The sequence below is a fragment of the Paramormyrops kingsleyae genome, chromosome 2 (genome assembly GCF_048594095.1).
Source record: "Paramormyrops kingsleyae isolate MSU_618 chromosome 2, PKINGS_0.4, whole genome shotgun sequence".
NCBI lineage: Eukaryota > Metazoa > Chordata > Actinopteri > Osteoglossiformes > Mormyridae > Paramormyrops > Paramormyrops kingsleyae.
The window spans coordinates 33,351,771-33,369,997 of record NC_132798.1 but is presented as its reverse complement, the minus strand read 5'-3'; the positions used below and the strand labels follow the sequence as shown (position 1 = coordinate 33,369,997).

The following is an 18,227-nucleotide window of genomic DNA, read 5'->3' as shown; positions in this document are numbered from 1 at the left end:
AACAGTGAACGTGGCACATGGGCCAGTGTGAAGTCTGACAGTATTACAGGCACAGAACAGACTCAGACAGTCCTTTCAATATATAATAATTAATGATGAATAATAAGCATGTGAATTACACTTGTACTTAGCCATGAATACACCGAAATATTGTATCCACACTTTTTCCTTTGCAGTTCATGTACCGAGCCTGTAATTAATCCTCCAGACTTTGCGTCACTTTCACTTTCCGCAGTTACTGCTGCCTACCAAGAGTGTAGCACAGGGGTGGATCAGCGAAGGTTTGGGCTGCAATATCATGGCATTCCCTAGGTCCACTGCTTGTTCTATATGGGTGCGTCAATCACAATGTCTACCAAACCATTCTGGACGTCCATGTTCATCCAATGGTTCAAACATTGTATCCCGAAGGTGGTGCCGTGTATCAGGATGATATTGCACCAATAAACAGAGCAAAACTGGTCACAGAGTGGTTTTATCAACATGAAAGTGACGTTGAACACCTCCCATGGCCTGCACAGCCACCAGATCTGCATATTTTGCTGTTATTTCCTGGTGTAATTCTTCAGTGTTATTCAGTGTTATTTCCTGTTGTTATTTCCTGGTGTTATTTTCCTGGTGTTATTTCCTGATGTTATTTCTTGGTGTTATTCTTGGTGTTATAACAACAGGTTATTCCTGGTGTTATTCCCTGGTGTTATTTCCTGGTGTTGCTGAGTATTCTTCAGGAAATAACACCAGGAAAATAACACCAGGAAAATAACACCAGGAAATAGCACTGAAGAATAACAGGAAATAACACTGAAGAATATTATTTCCTGGTGTTATTCTTCAGTGTTATTTCCTGATGTTATTTCTTGGTGTTATCTCCATTTCAGGGACAGGGCCTGAGCCTGCACTCCATTTCAGTGACAGGGCCTGAGCCTGTACACCATTTCTGTGACAGAGCCTGAGCCTGAACTCCATTTCAGTGACAGGACCTGAGCATGTGTTCTATTTCAGTGATAGGGCCTGAGCCTGAACTCCGTTTCAGGGACAGGGCCTGAGCCTGTACACCATTACTGTGACAGAGCCTGAGCCTGCACTCCATTACAGTGACAGGCCCTAAGCCTGAACTCCATTTCTGTGACAGAGCCTGAGCCTGCACTCCATTTCAGTGACAGGGCCTAAGCCTGAACTCCATTTCAGGGACAGGGCCTGAGCCTGTACACCATTTCTGTGACAGAGCCTGAGCCTGCACTCCATTTCTGCGACAGGGCCTAAGCCTGTACACCATTTCTGTGACAGAGCCTGAGCCTGCACTCCATTTCTGTTACAGAGCCTGAGCCTGCACTGCATTTCAGTGACAGGGCCTAAGCCTGAACTCCATTTCAGTGTCAGGGCCTGAGCCTGCACTCCATTTCAGTGACAGGACCTGAGCCTGCACTCCATTTCAGGGACAGGGCCTGAGCCTGCACTCCATTTCAGTGACAGGGTCTGAGTCTGCGCTCCATTTCAGGGACAGGGCCTGAGCCTGCACTCCATTTCAGTGACAGGGCCTGAGTCTGCGCTCCATTTCAGTGACAGGATCTGAGTCTGCGCTCCATTTCAGGGACAGGGCCTGAGCCTGCGCTCCATTTCAGGGACAGGGCCTGAGCCTGCACTCCATTTCAGGGACAGGACCTGAGCCTGCGCTCCATTTCAGTGTCAGGGCCTGAGCCTGCCCTCCATTTCAGTGACAGGACCTGAGCCTGCACTCCATTTCAGGGACAGGGCCTGAGCCTGCACTCCATTTCTGTGACAGGGCCTGGAGCTTGAACTTTTTTTCTCTGTTTGTGCACTAGATGGAAGATATTGAGCTAAAAAAGCAGACTGTTCTCACCTAAAGCCAGGCTGTCTGGCCACCCAAGGAGAAACATTGAATTTTTCTACCAAATGACACATATTTGTTCCCTGACTATCTGTTAGATATGTCAAATTGAAGGCAGAAACAAATAATGGAGTGTGGTCTAAAAGAAGGAGTTTCTCACAGTTATGTCAGTCCATGGCCTGAAACACTGGGAGTGCACAGCCAAAGAAATAGCCATTTCAGGAGAGTCATGTGACCTTGATTATTCAGATTGATCCCCTGGTGGAGGGAAAGGGTATGGCCCAGTACATTCTGTCTTTTTCGCCCCTGGAAACCCGGATACAAATTTGACGCCGGGCCCAAGACCCAGAGTCTCCTCCGGTGAGATTGATCCCCTGCGTCTGTGAGCAGGAAGCCCCTGTTTTGGTTGCACTGTTCCTGTTGTGTTAGCCCTGCCTAACCTCAAAAAGGGAAAAAAAGCATAAATAAACTGGCTCCTCACTGCCAAGTCACTGCATCACGTGGTTCTGTTTGCATTCTAGCCGGTAACGGTCTCACAGTTATGCGTATGAGTATGTTCAACGCTAAAAAAAGACTGTTATATGCTGTTTGTTTGCACTGTTACAGTCACTTTCACTACAAACTGTTATTGTGGAAAAATATTATATTTAAACAATATGTTTACTGGAATACTGCAACTATCACTATGAGAAGTACACAGAAGATGGATGTATGGATGGATGGATGGATGGATGGATGGATGGATGGATGGCAAACTCAAAGAATGCTTGAGTTAATGCTTGTTAACTCAAGCATTCTTTCCCAACCTGGGCCTTGGGGTCCCGCAGACAGCCCATGTTTTTGCTCCTTCCCAGCTCACTGCCATGTCCGCATTCTGGCTGGCAAGAGGCAAAAACATGGACTGTCTGTCTGCCTGCCTGCCTGCCTGTCTGTGTATCTGTCTGACTGCCTGTCTGTCTGTCTGTGTCTCTGTCTGACTGCCTGTCTCTGTCTGACTGCCTGTCTGTCTGCCTGTCTGTCTGCCTGTCTGTCTGTGTCTCTGTCTGCCTGTCTGCCTGCCTGCCTGTCTGTCTGTGTATCTGTCTGACTGCCTGTCTGTCTGCCTGTGTCTCTGTCTGACTGCCTGCCTGTCTGCCTCTCTGTCTGACTGCCTGTCTGTGTCTCTGTCTGTCTGTCTGTCTGCCTGTCTGTGTCTCTGTCTGTCTGCCTGTCTGTGTCTCTGTCTCTTTCTCTGTCTGTCTGTCTCTGTCTGACTGCCTGTGTGGCTCTGTCTGCCTGTCTGTCTGCGTCTCTGTCTGTCTACCTGTCTGTCTGCCTGTCTGTGTCTCTGTCTGACTGCCTGTCTGTCTGCCTGTCTGTCTGTGTCTCTGTCTGACTGCCTGTCTGTCTGCCTGCTCATCTGTCTGCCTGTCTTTGGGGGCACATAATGGTAAAATGACCCTACATAGAGAGTGGCCCCTGAAAACCAGGTGGGAGAGAAAAACAACATGACACATGGGATGAAAAGAAGGACAGGGATCTGAACTGGGAGTAGGGAGAGGAATGAATGTAGACAAGACAGTGTCAGTGAAATTCCTAGACTGTTATCTGTTATGCAACAGTCTTAAGTTAACCACACCCCCAAAAGTAAGATATGCCAGCCCACTTTCAAGCTCAATGGACATGCACATTCGGACTTCAACAGTTATGCAGGTATTGTGAAGAACGAAGTGGAGGACAACAGCTTAAATAGCAGGCTGTATATATAAGTAGCTTCCTGTAGCTTACTTTTGATTAGCTAAACAAATATCGAATCAATATTCTAGTAAAAAAAAATTAATTGAAACTCCAAATTCATTGCAAACAAAACATTTACAAGATGCTCTGCTTGCTGTTTGGAGTTCTTGATAAAACTTACATGACGAAGCTACCGTCGTAAAATCATTTGCTGCGTGAGATGAAAAATAATTAATTTCAATGTACTTGTTACAATGCTAAAAACAAAATTATGATTATGTTGATGTTGTGCGTAGGCTGAAGTGGAACTATTACAGTTACGTATGGCAAATTGGTTCTGTGTGAGCCATCACAGTGCCTCACTGTAAACCCGCCAATCACAGCGGAGCTCATGAACATATTAATAAGCCCACCAAATAAGGGACACCAACCTGTTTCATTCTAGGGCCAAATTATTGGGCAGTAAATGGACCTGTAAAACCACTTCTGTACATTTTTTGGCCAAACCAAGTTCACATACCTTCTATGTAGACACCAGAGAACAATTTGAATGGATAGGTTAGGGTTTTCTGGGGATGAGGGATACATAGATTCCAATCCATGACCTTCAGTAAGGTATAGGTGAAGTGATAGGCTGGTTACATGGGCCGGATCACATGACTTTACATTTTCCCCATTAAGAACACTTGACTTGCTTTTTCCATTATCAATATCCATCTGCTTTTTTGGCTAGCAAATGCTAAAAGTAGTGGTCCCCGCAAAGGCATGAACACAAACATTTGCGTAGGCACACATCTGGCCCTGTGAGTATGTGAAAGTCTGTCTGACCATTTGAGTCTGGATGTATGCCCAACGTCTCACACCACGTTCTGGGGGACCCAGGCCGGCCAGCTCACCTCGATCACCTCCTTCCTCATGTCAACAATGCGGCACCAGTGGGCCAGGTGAGGGAAGCCGTCCAGCTCAGCACTGCGGTCCCGCAGCGCCACCTGTCGCTTGAAAGACAGCTGACGGCTAAAGTACTTCACCAGTTTGCCCTGAAAGAGGCGGAAATGAAGTCAGTAAGAATCCAGTAAAGGCACACAACATGTTTCACAAAACTCAGATGTGACAATCCCTTCGGACATATAATTCCTCAATCCTTTAGTCATCTTCTGTGTGCAAATGGTCCAAAATGGATTTACAAAACGCCATCAGCATTTCATATATATTTCTATACAAAATATAATTTTTGTAGCTGTATACAAAATATTATTTTTGCGTGCTTATTAGCTTTCTTTTTTATTTTTTACTTTCTTATTTGCTTTTTGCATTTGTTTTGCTGTTGAATTCTGGAGCACCTAGGAAACAGTTGTTCTCAAGATGACAATCCTGTAAACAAAATTAAAAAAAAAAAACAGCAAACGTGTTGAATATAATAACGTGTTGAATAACCGATCTCTGGCCGCCAAAATGTCACAGGCACCATAAAAAGTAAGCATGTAATTATGGTACGGTCGGAAGATGTAATAAGTTTGTTTGTCCACCAGAGGGAGTAACAAGCATCACTGAGTAGCACTTTCTGGCGTGAAGACGACAGCACGCAAACAAGCTTACTGGATATAAACACCAAAATATACTTTGTCCAAACGTGAAAAACCTTCAAAATGACACCAACACCATAATAAAAGTTCCCAAAAATATTCATTGTAATGAAAAACACATTAAAAATATCTTAAAAGTGCCATTTCCCGATTGCCTCAAGTGGCACATTTCTCAAATAGCAATTACATTTGCAAAACATCGAGTGTGATCCCCACACCATGATGTCACTTCTGCACAGCAGAATATCATTTCTCTTCCATTTGGCATAATGTTCAGTTGCTTAAGACTTGTCGGTCAGAATAGAGTACGTATTTTCTCATTGAAATAAGTTTACATTCAAAACTATGTAAGTGATCGTCATCATGTAAGCCACCACATGCAAAACATGATTCAAGAATATATTTCATAAATTGCAGTGACACAGAATTGCTGTGTTTATGGTTCCCAGAGCACATGGTTTTGTTGCCATTTTGCTGCATTGGTGTCATAGTTACATGTTATGGTGCATTATGTTATAGTGCCATGTGACTTTTTTGTTCACTATTGTACTGTGTCTTCAGATCTAAAGAAGTTACATGTGCATGCGAGTACTTTCTTTTACCAGTGAATATCACATCCTGTGATGCAAAGTTTTGTAATGTTGAAACTAGTGTTTTTGGCATGAATAAGTATAATATGAATAAGTGTTTTCTAAATAATTATGATCAGTCAGTAACACTGAGAATGAGGGAAACCTTAACTTCATTCAGAATTGTGGAGGTAGCCAGTATACTTATGCTGACATTATGACAATATGTCTAAGCATTTTGACTGTCATAATAAAAACTATTCTGAAGGTATGTAATTGCACTGGCTAATTATCTGATGGAATTATTTGCTTTTGAAACATGAGTTAATTGTTTTGTGAGTTACAGCCTTTTGCAGCTTAACAATTCCTTTGTGCTATTTGTATGAACTTTGGAGAAATGTTCTTAGTGTTCTGAGAATGTTAAGTATGTTTCATGAAAAGTGCCAAAGCAATGGAGAAAATCTGTAAAAGTGTTTAGGCAGCTGGGTTTGGGGTTAGGGTGACCGTAAGGCTTAGTTTTCCCTGATTGCTTTGACACATTTCTCAAATGACAACTAACGTTTGCAAAACAACGAGTGTAACCCCCACACCATAATGTCTCTTCTGCACAGAACATCATTTCTCATTGTTTCACACAAATTTCCAAATGTTTTACAACATGCATGCAGTGTTTTGTATAATTGTCATCGCTTGGCATAATTTTCATTTGCTTTAGTCTTGTCGGTCAAAATGGTTTATGTCGGTAAGACACAAATATGCAAAGCAGTTCACCAAACTTTTAAATATATATTCCTTAAATTGCAGTGATGCAGCATTGTTGTATCTTGGTTCTCACAGTACATGATTTTGTTGTTCTTGTGTTGCCATTTTGCTCTTTTTGTGTTAAAAGTTCTGTCTGACTTTTTTTGTTTCCTACTGTACAGTGAGTTGAGATCTGAAAAATGCATACTTTCTTTCAACAGTGAACTTTACATATAGTAATATGGAGCTTAGCAAAGCTGAAACGGGTGTCTGACAGGAATAAGTATCAGTTCACTAAAGAAGAACGATTGGTCAGTGACAATGAGAAAGTGGGAACCAACTATCATTCAGAATTACGGAGCTCAGGAGCATACTTACACTGTCATACCTACACTGACATACTTACACTGTCATACTTACACTGTCATACTTACACTGACATACTTACACTGTCATACCTACACTGACATACTTACACTGACGCACTGACAATATATCTAAGCGTTTTGACTCTCATGGTTAAAATGATGCTAATTGTACTTTTAATTTTGGTGGCACTGACTAATTCATTGGTGGAATTATTTGCTTTTGAGACATGAGTTAATTGTTTTGGGTAAGTTACAGGCTTTTGCAGCTAAACCATAGTGTTGTGCTAAATACATGAACCGTTTTGAGAAATGCTTGTATAGTCTTGAGAATGTTAAGTATGTTTCATGAAATGTGCCGCAGCAATCAAGAAAATCTGTAAGGCTGTGCTTAGGTGTAACGTGGTTCGCATAAGACTTAAAGCTAGGGTTAGGGTAGATAGTAAACTAGAGTTAGCAGTGGAGTAGGGGTATTGTAGCTACAGAATTATGGTAAAGGTTGGCAAAAAGGTTAAGGTTATTATTAGGATAAGAATTAGGGTTAGAGATTTGCCACAAGGTTTAGAGTTACAGTTAAGGCTAGCATTAGTTTGGGTAATAGGGTTAGGGTTAGTGTTGCTTTATGTTTTGTAACTGTGGTATAAAACAGATCTACTACTATAAATCAGTGTCTAAATGCATCTCTACAGGAAACCATGGGAGTGAAAACATGTCTTGTGTAACAACAATAAAAGGTTCACTTCTGTGTAGTGATAAATGGGTTACGTTTACGATGTTCTTTGTTGGTGTTGGTGGTGCTCATGTAATGACTACAGCACAGCAAAAAACTAGGCCAGGGTCAGGGTCAGTATTAAAATCACACGCATGAATCCAGGAGTAGGACACCTAGCGCACCCCGTGAGTAATGATTAAGTGATTAAATGATTAAAGCACTGGAGCAGCTTCCGTGTGTCCTAATCCATTATTCATTACTTTCATTTAAAAAATAGGTCGAAAGGGATGCCCCAAACTTGATAAACAGTACAATAGTTCTGACAGATTTGTTCTGCTTGTTTACTGTGGTAGAAAGATACACGTCCTGCTGGTTGTTTTGCTTTTGTTAGTGAACTTGTGGATCACCAGCTTAGTGTATCCCGTGCTGGGCTTTTTTGAAAGTATTTTTCCAAACCAGCAATTTCTCTGCAATCCTTCTTTGCATCGTTATAACCCTGGTATTCCAGACAGGGAATGTTGTGTTCTGGCTAAATAGATGGACTGAGGGAGGAAGGTGAGAAAGGTGCCACAGCAACGCGACACCGGTGGTTTGCAGAGAGCATTTGTTTTATCACTCAGGAAATAACTCTCTGCGAAATGAGAACGTGACACTTATTGGCAAACGATCTGATGCCTGTTGCAGATACACATACAGTAACACCATCAGGGTGCATGCAGTACAACATCAAACTGTCTCACAAAATGTTCAACCAACTGCTGAAGTAAATACTTCATATGTCACCTCCACTGTAGGTGTCTCCTAATTTCAACTTGGAGGGCAGTTTTACAAACAAACTCACCGAAACTGCTTGGCAAACTCATGGGCAGGACTCAATCAACTCATCAGTAACGTTCTATAATACATCAGTAATAAATATAGTCGACAGTGAATTTTGACATTGACCGGTTTAATTTTTGCAGCCTGCAGAGCAAATTGCATATAATGACATCACCACCTAGCAACGTTTACGTTGGTGTGTTAAGCTTAGTTCATACTTCATTTTCCCGCATGCCATCATGGTTGGCACAGGCATACACAGTGATATTCCACCAGACCAGCAAAGAGCAAAAGTTTTACAACAAACACAAATACTTGCAGTGTAATGAAATAGGTAAACATTTATGAATAGTTTTACAGATATTACTAGGCTTGGGTGGTATTGTGGTAAGACGGTATACCATGGTATTTCGAAATATCAGAGACAAAATCATATAACACTTTTTGCAGCGCTTTTCACGGAGAGGTGCAGCGGTCTGCACTGTTGCCTCACGCCTCTGGGACCTGTGTTTAAGTCTCTGTCTGGATTCCATGTGTGTGGAGTTTGCATGTTTTCCCTGTGTTGTTGTGAACTTTCCTCCAGGTACTCTGATTCCCCCCCCCCCCTCACAGTCCAAAAACATGCTGAAGTTAACTGGAGTTACCAAATTGCCCATAGCTGTGAATGTTGTGTGAGTGGGAGTGTGTGAGTGAATGAGCGTAAGTGGTGTGTGTGAGTGTGTGAGTGAATGGTGTGTGAGTGTGAGTGTGTGAGTGAATGGTGAGTGAGTGAATGGTGTGTGAGTGGGAGTGTGTGAGTGAATGAGCGTGAGTGAATGGTGTGTGTGAGTGTGTGAGTGAATGGTGTGTGAGTGGGAGTGTGTGAGTGAATGGTGAGTGAGTGAATGGTGTGTGAGTGGGAGTGTGTGAGTGAATGGTGTGTGTGTGAGTGTGTGAGTGAATGAGCGTAAGTGGTGTGTGTGAGTGTGTGAGTGAATGGTGTGTGAGTGTGAGTGTGTGAGTGAATGGTGTGTGAGTGGGAGTGTGTGAGTGAATGAGCGTGAGTGAATGGTGTGTGAGTGTGAGTGTGTGAGTGAATGGTGTGTGAGTGTGAGTGTGTGAGTGAATGGTGTGTGAGTGAATGGTGTGTGAGTGAGTGAATGATGTGTGAGTGTGTGAGTGAATGGTGTGTGAGTTTGAGTGTGTGAGTGAATGGTGTGTGAGTGAATGAGTGTGAGTGAATGAGGTGTGAGTTCGAGTGTGTGAGTGAATGGTGTGTGAGTGAATGGTGTGTGAGTTCGAGTGTGTGAGTGAATGGTGTGTCAGCATATGGTGTGTGAGTGAATGGTGTGTCAGCGTGTGGTGTGTCAGTGTATGGTGTGTGATTGAATGAGTGTGAGTGAATGAGGTGTGAGTTCGAGTGTGTGAGTGAATGGTGTGTGAGTGAATGGTGTGTGAGTTCGAGTGTGTGAGTGAATGGTGTGTCAGCATATGGTGTGTGAGTGAATGGTGTGTCAGCGTATGGTGTGTCAGTGTATGGTGTGTGAGCGTATGGTGTGTGATTGAATGGTGTGTCAGCGTATGGTGTGTCAGCGTATGGTGTGTCAGTGTATGGTGTGTGAGCGTATGGTGTGTCAGTGTATGGTGTGTGAGCGTATGGTGTGTCAGTGTATGGTGTGTGAGTGAATGGTGTGTGATTGAATGGTGTGTCAGCGTATGGTGTGTCAGCGTATGGTGTCTCAGCGTATGGTGTGTGAGTGAATGGTGTGTCAGCGTATGGTGTGTGATTGAATGGTGTGTGATTGAATGGTGTGTGACTGAATGGTGTGTCAGCGTATGGTGTGTCAGTGTATGGTGTGTCAGTGTATGGTGTGTGAGTAAATGGTGTGTGAGTGAATGGTGTGTGATTGAATGGTGTGTCAGCGTATGGTGTGTGAGTGAATGGTGTGTGACTGAATGGTGTGTCAGCGTATGGTGTGTGAGTGAATGGTGTGTCAGTGTATGGTGTGTGAGTGAATGGTGTGTGATTGAATGGTGTGTCAGCGTATGGTGTGTCAGCGTATGGTGTGTCAGCGTATGGTGTGTCAGCGTATGGTGTGTGAGTGAATGGTGTGTGATTGAATGGTGTGTGACTGAATGGTGTCTCAGCGTATGGTGTGTGAGTGAATGGTGTGTGACTGAATGGTGTGTCAGCGTATGGTGTGTCAGTGTATGGTGTGTGATTGAATGGTGTGTCAGCGTATGGTGTGTCAGCGTATGGTGTGTCAGCGTATGGTGTGTGATTGAATGGTGTGTGATTGAATGGTGTGTGAGTGAATGGTGTGTCAGCGTATGGTGTGTCAGTGTATGGTGTGTGAGTAAATGGTGTGTGAGTGAATGGTGTGTGATTGAATGGTGTGTCAGCGTATGGTGTGTCAGCGTATGGTGTGTCAGCGTATGGTGTGTGATTGAATGGTGTGTGATTGAATGGTGTGTGAGTGAATGGTGTGTCAGCGTATGGTGTGTCAGTGTATGGTGTGTGATTGAATGGTGTGTGATTGAATGGTGTGTGAGTGAATGGTGTGTCAGCGTATGGTGTGTCAGTGTATGGTGTGTGAGTAAATGGTGTGTCAGCGTATGGTGTGTCAGCGTATGGTGTGTCAGCGTATGGTGTGTCAGCGTATGGTGTGTGAGTGAATGGTGTGTCAGCGTATGGTGTGTCAGTGTATGGTGTGTGAGTGAATGGTGTGTCAGCGTATGGTGTGTCAGTGTATGGTGTGTGAGTGAATGGTGTGTCAGCGTATGGTGTGTCAGCGTATGGTGTGTGAGTGAATGGTGTGTCAGCGTATGGTGTGTCAGTGTATGGTGTGTGAGTAAATGGTGTGTGAGTGAATGGTGTGTGATTGAATGGTGTGTCAGCGTATGGTGTGTCAGCGTATGGTGTGTCAGCGTATGGTGTGTGATTGAATGGTGTGTGATTGAATGGTGTGTGAGTGAATGGTGTGTCAGCGTATGGTGTGTCAGTGTATGGTGTGTGAGTAAATGGTGTGTGAGTGAATGGTGTGTGATTGAATGGTGTGTCAGCGTATGGTGTGTGAGTGAATGGTGTCTCAGCGTATGGTGTGTCAGTGTATGGTGTGTCAGTGTATGGTGTGTGATTGAATGGTGTGTGATTGAATGGTGTGTGAGTGAATGGTGTGTCAGCGTATGGTGTGTCAGTGTATGGTGTGTGAGTAAATGGTGTGTGAGTGAATGGTGTGTGATTGAATGGTGTGTCAGCGTATGGTGTCTCAGCGTATGGTGTGTGAGTGAATGGTGTGTCAGCGTATGGTGTGTCAGTGTATGGTGTGTGATTGAATGGTGTGTGATTGAATGGTGTGTGACTGAATGGTGTGTCAGCGTATGGTGTGTCAGTGTATGGTGTGTGAGTGAATGGTGTGTGATTGGATGGTGTGTCAGCGTCTGGTGTGTGAGTGAATGGTGTGTCAGCGTCTGGTGTGTGACTGAATGGTGTGTCAGCGTATGGTGTGTGATTGAATGGTGTGTCAGCGTATGGTGTGTGATTGAATGGTGTGTCAGCGTCTGGTGTGTGACTGAATGGTGTGTCAGCGTATGGTGTGTGATTGAATGGTGTGTCAGCGTATGGTGTGTCAGCGTATGGTGTGTCAGTGTATGGTGTGTCAGTGTATGGTGTGTGATTGAATGGTGTGTGATTGAATGGTGTGTGAGTGAATGGTGTGTCAGCGTATGGTGTGTCAGTGTATGGTGTGTCAGTGTATGGTGTGTCAGCGTATGGTGTGTCAGCGTATGGTGTGTCAGTGTATGGTGTGTCAGTGTATGGTGTGTGATTGAATGGTGTGTGATTGAATGGTGTGTGATTGAATGGTGTGTCAGCGTATGGTGTGTCAGCGTATGGTGTCTCAGCGTATGGTGTGTGAGTGAATGGTGTGTCAGCGTATGGTGTGTGATTGAATGGTGTGTGATTGAATGGTGTGTGAGTGAATGGTGTGTCAGCGTATGGTGTGTCAGTGTATGGTGTGTGAGTAAATGGTGTGTGAGTGAATGGTGTGTGATTGAATGGTGTGTCAGCGTATGGTGTGTGAGTGAATGGTGTGTGACTGAATGGTGTGTCAGCGTATGGTGTGTCAGTGTATGGTGTGTGAGTGAATGGTGTGTGATTGAATGGTGTGTCAGCATATGGTGTGTGAGTGAATGGTGTGTGATTGGATGGTGTGTCAGCGTCTGGTGTGTGAGTGAATGGTGTGTCAGCGTCTGGTGTGTGACTGAATGGTGTGTCAGCGTATGGTGTGTCAGTGTATGGTGTGTGAGCGAATGGTGTGTCAGCGTATGGTGTGTCAGCGTATGGTGTGTGATTGGATGGTGTGTCAGCGTATGGTGTGTCAGTGTATGGTGTGTGAGCGTATGGTGTGTGATTGAATGGTGTGTCAGCGTATGGTGTGTCAGCGTATGGTGTGTCAGTGTATGGTGTGTGAGCGTATGGTGTGTCAGTGTATGGTGTGTGAGCGTATGGTGTGTGATTGAATGGTGTGTCAGCGTATGGTGTGTCAGCGTATGGTGTGTGAGCGTATGGTGTGTGATTGAATGGTGTGTCAGCGTATGGTGTGTCAGTGTATGGTGTGTGAGCGTATGGTGTGTCAGTGTATGGTGTGTGAGCGTATGGTGTGTGATTGAATGGTGTGTCAGCGTATGGTGTGTCAGTGTATGGTGTGTGAGCGTATGGTGTGTCAGTGTATGGTGTGTGAGTGAATGGTGTGTGATTGAATGGTGTGTCAGCGTATGGTGTCTCAGCGTATGGTGTGTGAGTGAATGGTGTGTCAGCGTATGGTGTGTGATTGAATGGTGTGTCAGCGTATGGTGTGTGAGTGAATGGTGTGTCAGCGTATGGTGTGTGATTGAATGGTGTGTCAGCGTATGGTGTGTGAGTGAATGGTGTGTCAGCGTATGGTGTGTGATTGAATGGTGTGTGATTGAATGGTGTGTGACTGAATGGTGTGTCAGCATATGGTGTGTCAGTGTATGGTGTGTGAGTAAATGGTGTGTGAGTGAATGGTGTGTGATTGAATGGTGTGTCAGCGTATGGTGTGTGAGTGAATGGTGTGTGATTGAATGGTGTGTCAGCGTATGGTGTGTCAGTGTATGGTGTGTGAGCGTATGGTGTCTCAGCGTATGGTGTGTGAGTGAATGGTGTGTCAGCGTATGGTGTGTGATTGAATGGTGTGTGATTGAATGGTGTGTGACTGAATGGTGTGTCAGCGTATGGTGTGTCAGTGTATGGTGTGTGAGTAAATGGTGTGTGAGTGAATGGTGTGTGATTGAATGGTGTGTCAGCGTATGGTGTGTGAGTGAATGGTGTGTGATTGAATGGTGTGTCAGTGTATGGTGTGTCAGCGTATGGTGTCTCAGCGTATGGTGTGTGAGTGAATGGTGTGTCAGCGTATGGTGTGTGATTGAATGGTGTGTGATTGAATGGTGTGTGACTGAATGGTGTGTCAGCGTATGGTGTGTCAGTGTATGGTGTGTGAGTAAATGGTGTGTGAGTGAATGGTGTGTGATTGAATGGTGTGTCAGCGTATGGTGTGTGAGTGAATGGTGTGTGACTGAATGGTGTGTCAGCGTATGGTGTGTCAGTGTATGGTGTGTGATTGAATGGTGTGTCAGCGTATGGTGTGTCAGTGTATGGTGTGTGAGTGAATGGTGTGTGATTGAATGGTGTGTCAGCGTATGGTGTGTCAGCGTATGGTGTGTCAGCGTATGGTGTCTCAGCGTATGGTGTGTGAGTGAATGGTGTGTCAGCGTATGGTGTGTGATTGAATGGTGTGTGATTGAATGGTGTGTGAGTGAATGGTGTGTCAGCGTATGGTGTGTCAGTGTATGGTGTGTGAGTAAATGGTGTGTGAGTGAATGGTGTGTGATTGAATGGTGTGTCAGCGTATGGTGTGTGAGTGAATGGTGTGTCAGTGTATGGTGTGTGAGTGAATGGTGTGTGATTGGATGGTGTGTCAGCGTCTGGTGTGTGAGTGAATGGTGTGTCAGCGTCTGGTGTGTGACTGAATGGTGTGTCAGTGTATGGTGTGTGAGTGAATGGTGTGTGATTGAATGGTGTGTCAGCATATGGTGTGTGAGTGAATGGTGTGTGATTGGATGGTGTGTCAGCGTCTGGTGTGTGATTGAATGGTGTGTCAGCGTATGGTGTGTGATTGAATGGTGTGTCAGCGTATGGTGTGTCAGTGTATGGTGTGTCAGTGTATGGTGTGTGATTGAATGGTGTGTGATTGAATGGTGTGTGAGTGAATGGTGTGTCAGCGTATGGTGTGTCAGCGTATGGTGTGTGATTGAATGGTGTGTGATTGAATGGTGTGTGAGTGAATGGTGTGTCAGCGTATGGTGTGTCAGTGTATGGTGTGTGAGTAAATGGTGTGTGAGTGAATGGTGTGTGATTGAATGGTGTGTCAGCGTATGGTGTGTGAGTGAATGGTGTCTCAGCGTATGGTGTGTCAGTGTATGGTGTGTCAGTGTATGGTGTGTGATTGAATGGTGTGTGATTGAATGGTGTGTGAGTGAATGGTGTGTCAGCGTATGGTGTGTCAGTGTATGGTGTGTGAGTAAATGGTGTGTGAGTGAATGGTGTGTGATTGAATGGTGTGTCAGCGTATGGTGTCTCAGCGTATGGTGTGTGAGTGAATGGTGTGTCAGCGTATGGTGTGTCAGTGTATGGTGTGTGATTGAATGGTGTGTGATTGAATGGTGTGTGACTGAATGGTGTGTCAGCGTATGGTGTGTCAGTGTATGGTGTGTGAGTGAATGGTGTGTGATTGGATGGTGTGTCAGCGTCTGGTGTGTGAGTGAATGGTGTGTCAGCGTCTGGTGTGTGACTGAATGGTGTGTCAGCGTATGGTGTGTGATTGAATGGTGTGTCAGCGTATGGTGTGTGATTGAATGGTGTGTCAGCGTCTGGTGTGTGACTGAATGGTGTGTCAGCGTATGGTGTGTGATTGAATGGTGTGTCAGCGTATGGTGTGTCAGCGTATGGTGTGTCAGTGTATGGTGTGTCAGTGTATGGTGTGTGATTGAATGGTGTGTGATTGAATGGTGTGTGAGTGAATGGTGTGTCAGCGTATGGTGTGTCAGTGTATGGTGTGTCAGTGTATGGTGTGTCAGCGTATGGTGTGTCAGCGTATGGTGTGTCAGTGTATGGTGTGTCAGTGTATGGTGTGTGATTGAATGGTGTGTGATTGAATGGTGTGTGATTGAATGGTGTGTCAGCGTATGGTGTGTCAGCGTATGGTGTCTCAGCGTATGGTGTGTGAGTGAATGGTGTGTCAGCGTATGGTGTGTGATTGAATGGTGTGTGATTGAATGGTGTGTGAGTGAATGGTGTGTCAGCGTATGGTGTGTCAGTGTATGGTGTGTGAGTAAATGGTGTGTGAGTGAATGGTGTGTGATTGAATGGTGTGTCAGCGTATGGTGTGTGAGTGAATGGTGTGTGACTGAATGGTGTGTCAGCGTATGGTGTGTCAGTGTATGGTGTGTGAGTGAATGGTGTGTGATTGAATGGTGTGTCAGCATATGGTGTGTGAGTGAATGGTGTGTGATTGGATGGTGTGTCAGCGTCTGGTGTGTGAGTGAATGGTGTGTCAGCGTCTGGTGTGTGACTGAATGGTGTGTCAGCGTATGGTGTGTCAGTGTATGGTGTGTGAGCGAATGGTGTGTCAGCGTATGGTGTGTCAGCGTATGGTGTGTGATTGGATGGTGTGTCAGCGTATGGTGTGTCAGTGTATGGTGTGTGAGCGTATGGTGTGTGATTGAATGGTGTGTCAGCGTATGGTGTGTCAGCGTATGGTGTGTCAGTGTATGGTGTGTGAGCGTATGGTGTGTCAGTGTATGGTGTGTGAGCGTATGGTGTGTGATTGAATGGTGTGTCAGCGTATGGTGTGTCAGCGTATGGTGTGTGAGCGTATGGTGTGTGATTGAATGGTGTGTCAGCGTATGGTGTGTCAGTGTATGGTGTGTGAGCGTATGGTGTGTCAGTGTATGGTGTGTGAGCGTATGGTGTGTGATTGAATGGTGTGTCAGCGTATGGTGTGTCAGTGTATGGTGTGTGAGCGTATGGTGTGTCAGTGTATGGTGTGTGAGTGAATGGTGTGTGATTGAATGGTGTGTCAGCGTATGGTGTCTCAGCGTATGGTGTGTGAGTGAATGGTGTGTCAGCGTATGGTGTGTGATTGAATGGTGTGTCAGCGTATGGTGTGTGAGTGAATGGTGTGTCAGCGTATGGTGTGTGATTGAATGGTGTGTCAGCGTATGGTGTGTGAGTGAATGGTGTGTCAGCGTATGGTGTGTGATTGAATGGTGTGTGATTGAATGGTGTGTGACTGAATGGTGTGTCAGCGTATGGTGTGTCAGTGTATGGTGTGTGAGTAAATGGTGTGTGAGTGAATGGTGTGTGATTGAATGGTGTGTCAGCGTATGGTGTGTGAGTGAATGGTGTGTGATTGAATGGTGTGTCAGCGTATGGTGTGTCAGTGTATGGTGTGTGAGCGTATGGTGTCTCAGCGTATGGTGTGTGAGTGAATGGTGTGTCAGCGTATGGTGTGTGATTGAATGGTGTGTGATTGAATGGTGTGTGACTGAATGGTGTGTCAGCGTATGGTGTGTCAGTGTATGGTGTGTGAGTAAATGGTGTGTGAGTGAATGGTGTGTGATTGAATGGTGTGTCAGCGTATGGTGTGTGAGTGAATGGTGTGTGATTGAATGGTGTGTCAGTGTATGGTGTGTCAGCGTATGGTGTCTCAGCGTATGGTGTGTGAGTGAATGGTGTGTCAGCGTATGGTGTGTGATTGAATGGTGTGTGATTGAATGGTGTGTGACTGAATGGTGTGTCAGCGTATGGTGTGTCAGTGTATGGTGTGTGAGTAAATGGTGTGTGAGTGAATGGTGTGTGATTGAATGGTGTGTCAGCGTATGGTGTGTGAGTGAATGGTGTGTGACTGAATGGTGTGTCAGCGTATGGTGTGTCAGTGTATGGTGTGTGATTGAATGGTGTGTCAGCGTATGGTGTGTCAGTGTATGGTGTGTGAGTGAATGGTGTGTGATTGAATGGTGTGTCAGCGTATGGTGTGTCAGCGTATGGTGTGTCAGCGTATGGTGTCTCAGCGTATGGTGTGTGAGTGAATGGTGTGTCAGCGTATGGTGTGTGATTGAATGGTGTGTGATTGAATGGTGTGTGAGTGAATGGTGTGTCAGCGTATGGTGTGTCAGTGTATGGTGTGTGAGTAAATGGTGTGTGAGTGAATGGTGTGTGATTGAATGGTGTGTCAGCGTATGGTGTGTGAGTGAATGGTGTGTCAGTGTATGGTGTGTGAGTGAATGGTGTGTGATTGGATGGTGTGTCAGCGTCTGGTGTGTGAGTGAATGGTGTGTCAGCGTCTGGTGTGTGACTGAATGGTGTGTCAGTGTATGGTGTGTGAGTGAATGGTGTGTGATTGAATGGTGTGTCAGCATATGGTGTGTGAGTGAATGGTGTGTGATTGGATGGTGTGTCAGCGTCTGGTGTGTGATTGAATGGTGTGTCAGCGTATGGTGTGTGATTGAATGGTGTGTCAGCGTATGGTGTGTCAGTGTATGGTGTGTCAGTGTATGGTGTGTGATTGGATGGTGTGTCAGCGTATGGTGTGTGAGTGAATGGTGTGTCAGCGTATGGTGTGTGATTGGATGGTGTGTGAGTGAATGGTGTGTCAGTGTATGGTGTGTGATTGAATGGTGTGTCAGCGTATGGTGTGTCAGCGTATGGTGTGTGAGTGAATGGTGTGTCAGCGTATGGTGTGTGATTGGATGGTGTGTGAGTGAATGGTGTGTCAGTGTATGGTGTGTGATTGAATGGTGTGTCAGCGTATG

At 45.1% G+C, this 18,227-nt stretch overlaps 1 protein-coding gene across 2 annotated transcripts in view; it reads right to left on the bottom strand.

Moving 5' to 3' along the window:
* The window catches only part of ksr2 (kinase suppressor of ras 2), a 92,954-nt gene that overhangs the window by 62,399 nt on the left and 12,328 nt on the right, over nt 1-18,227 (bottom strand). For both annotated transcript variants that reach the window (XM_072708997.1, XM_072708996.1), the window contains exon 2: nt 4,462-4,602. In XM_072708997.1, the coding sequence (XP_072565098.1) occupies nt 4,462-4,602 (141 nt within the window). The remainder of the gene's footprint in view (nt 1-4,461; nt 4,603-18,227) is intronic.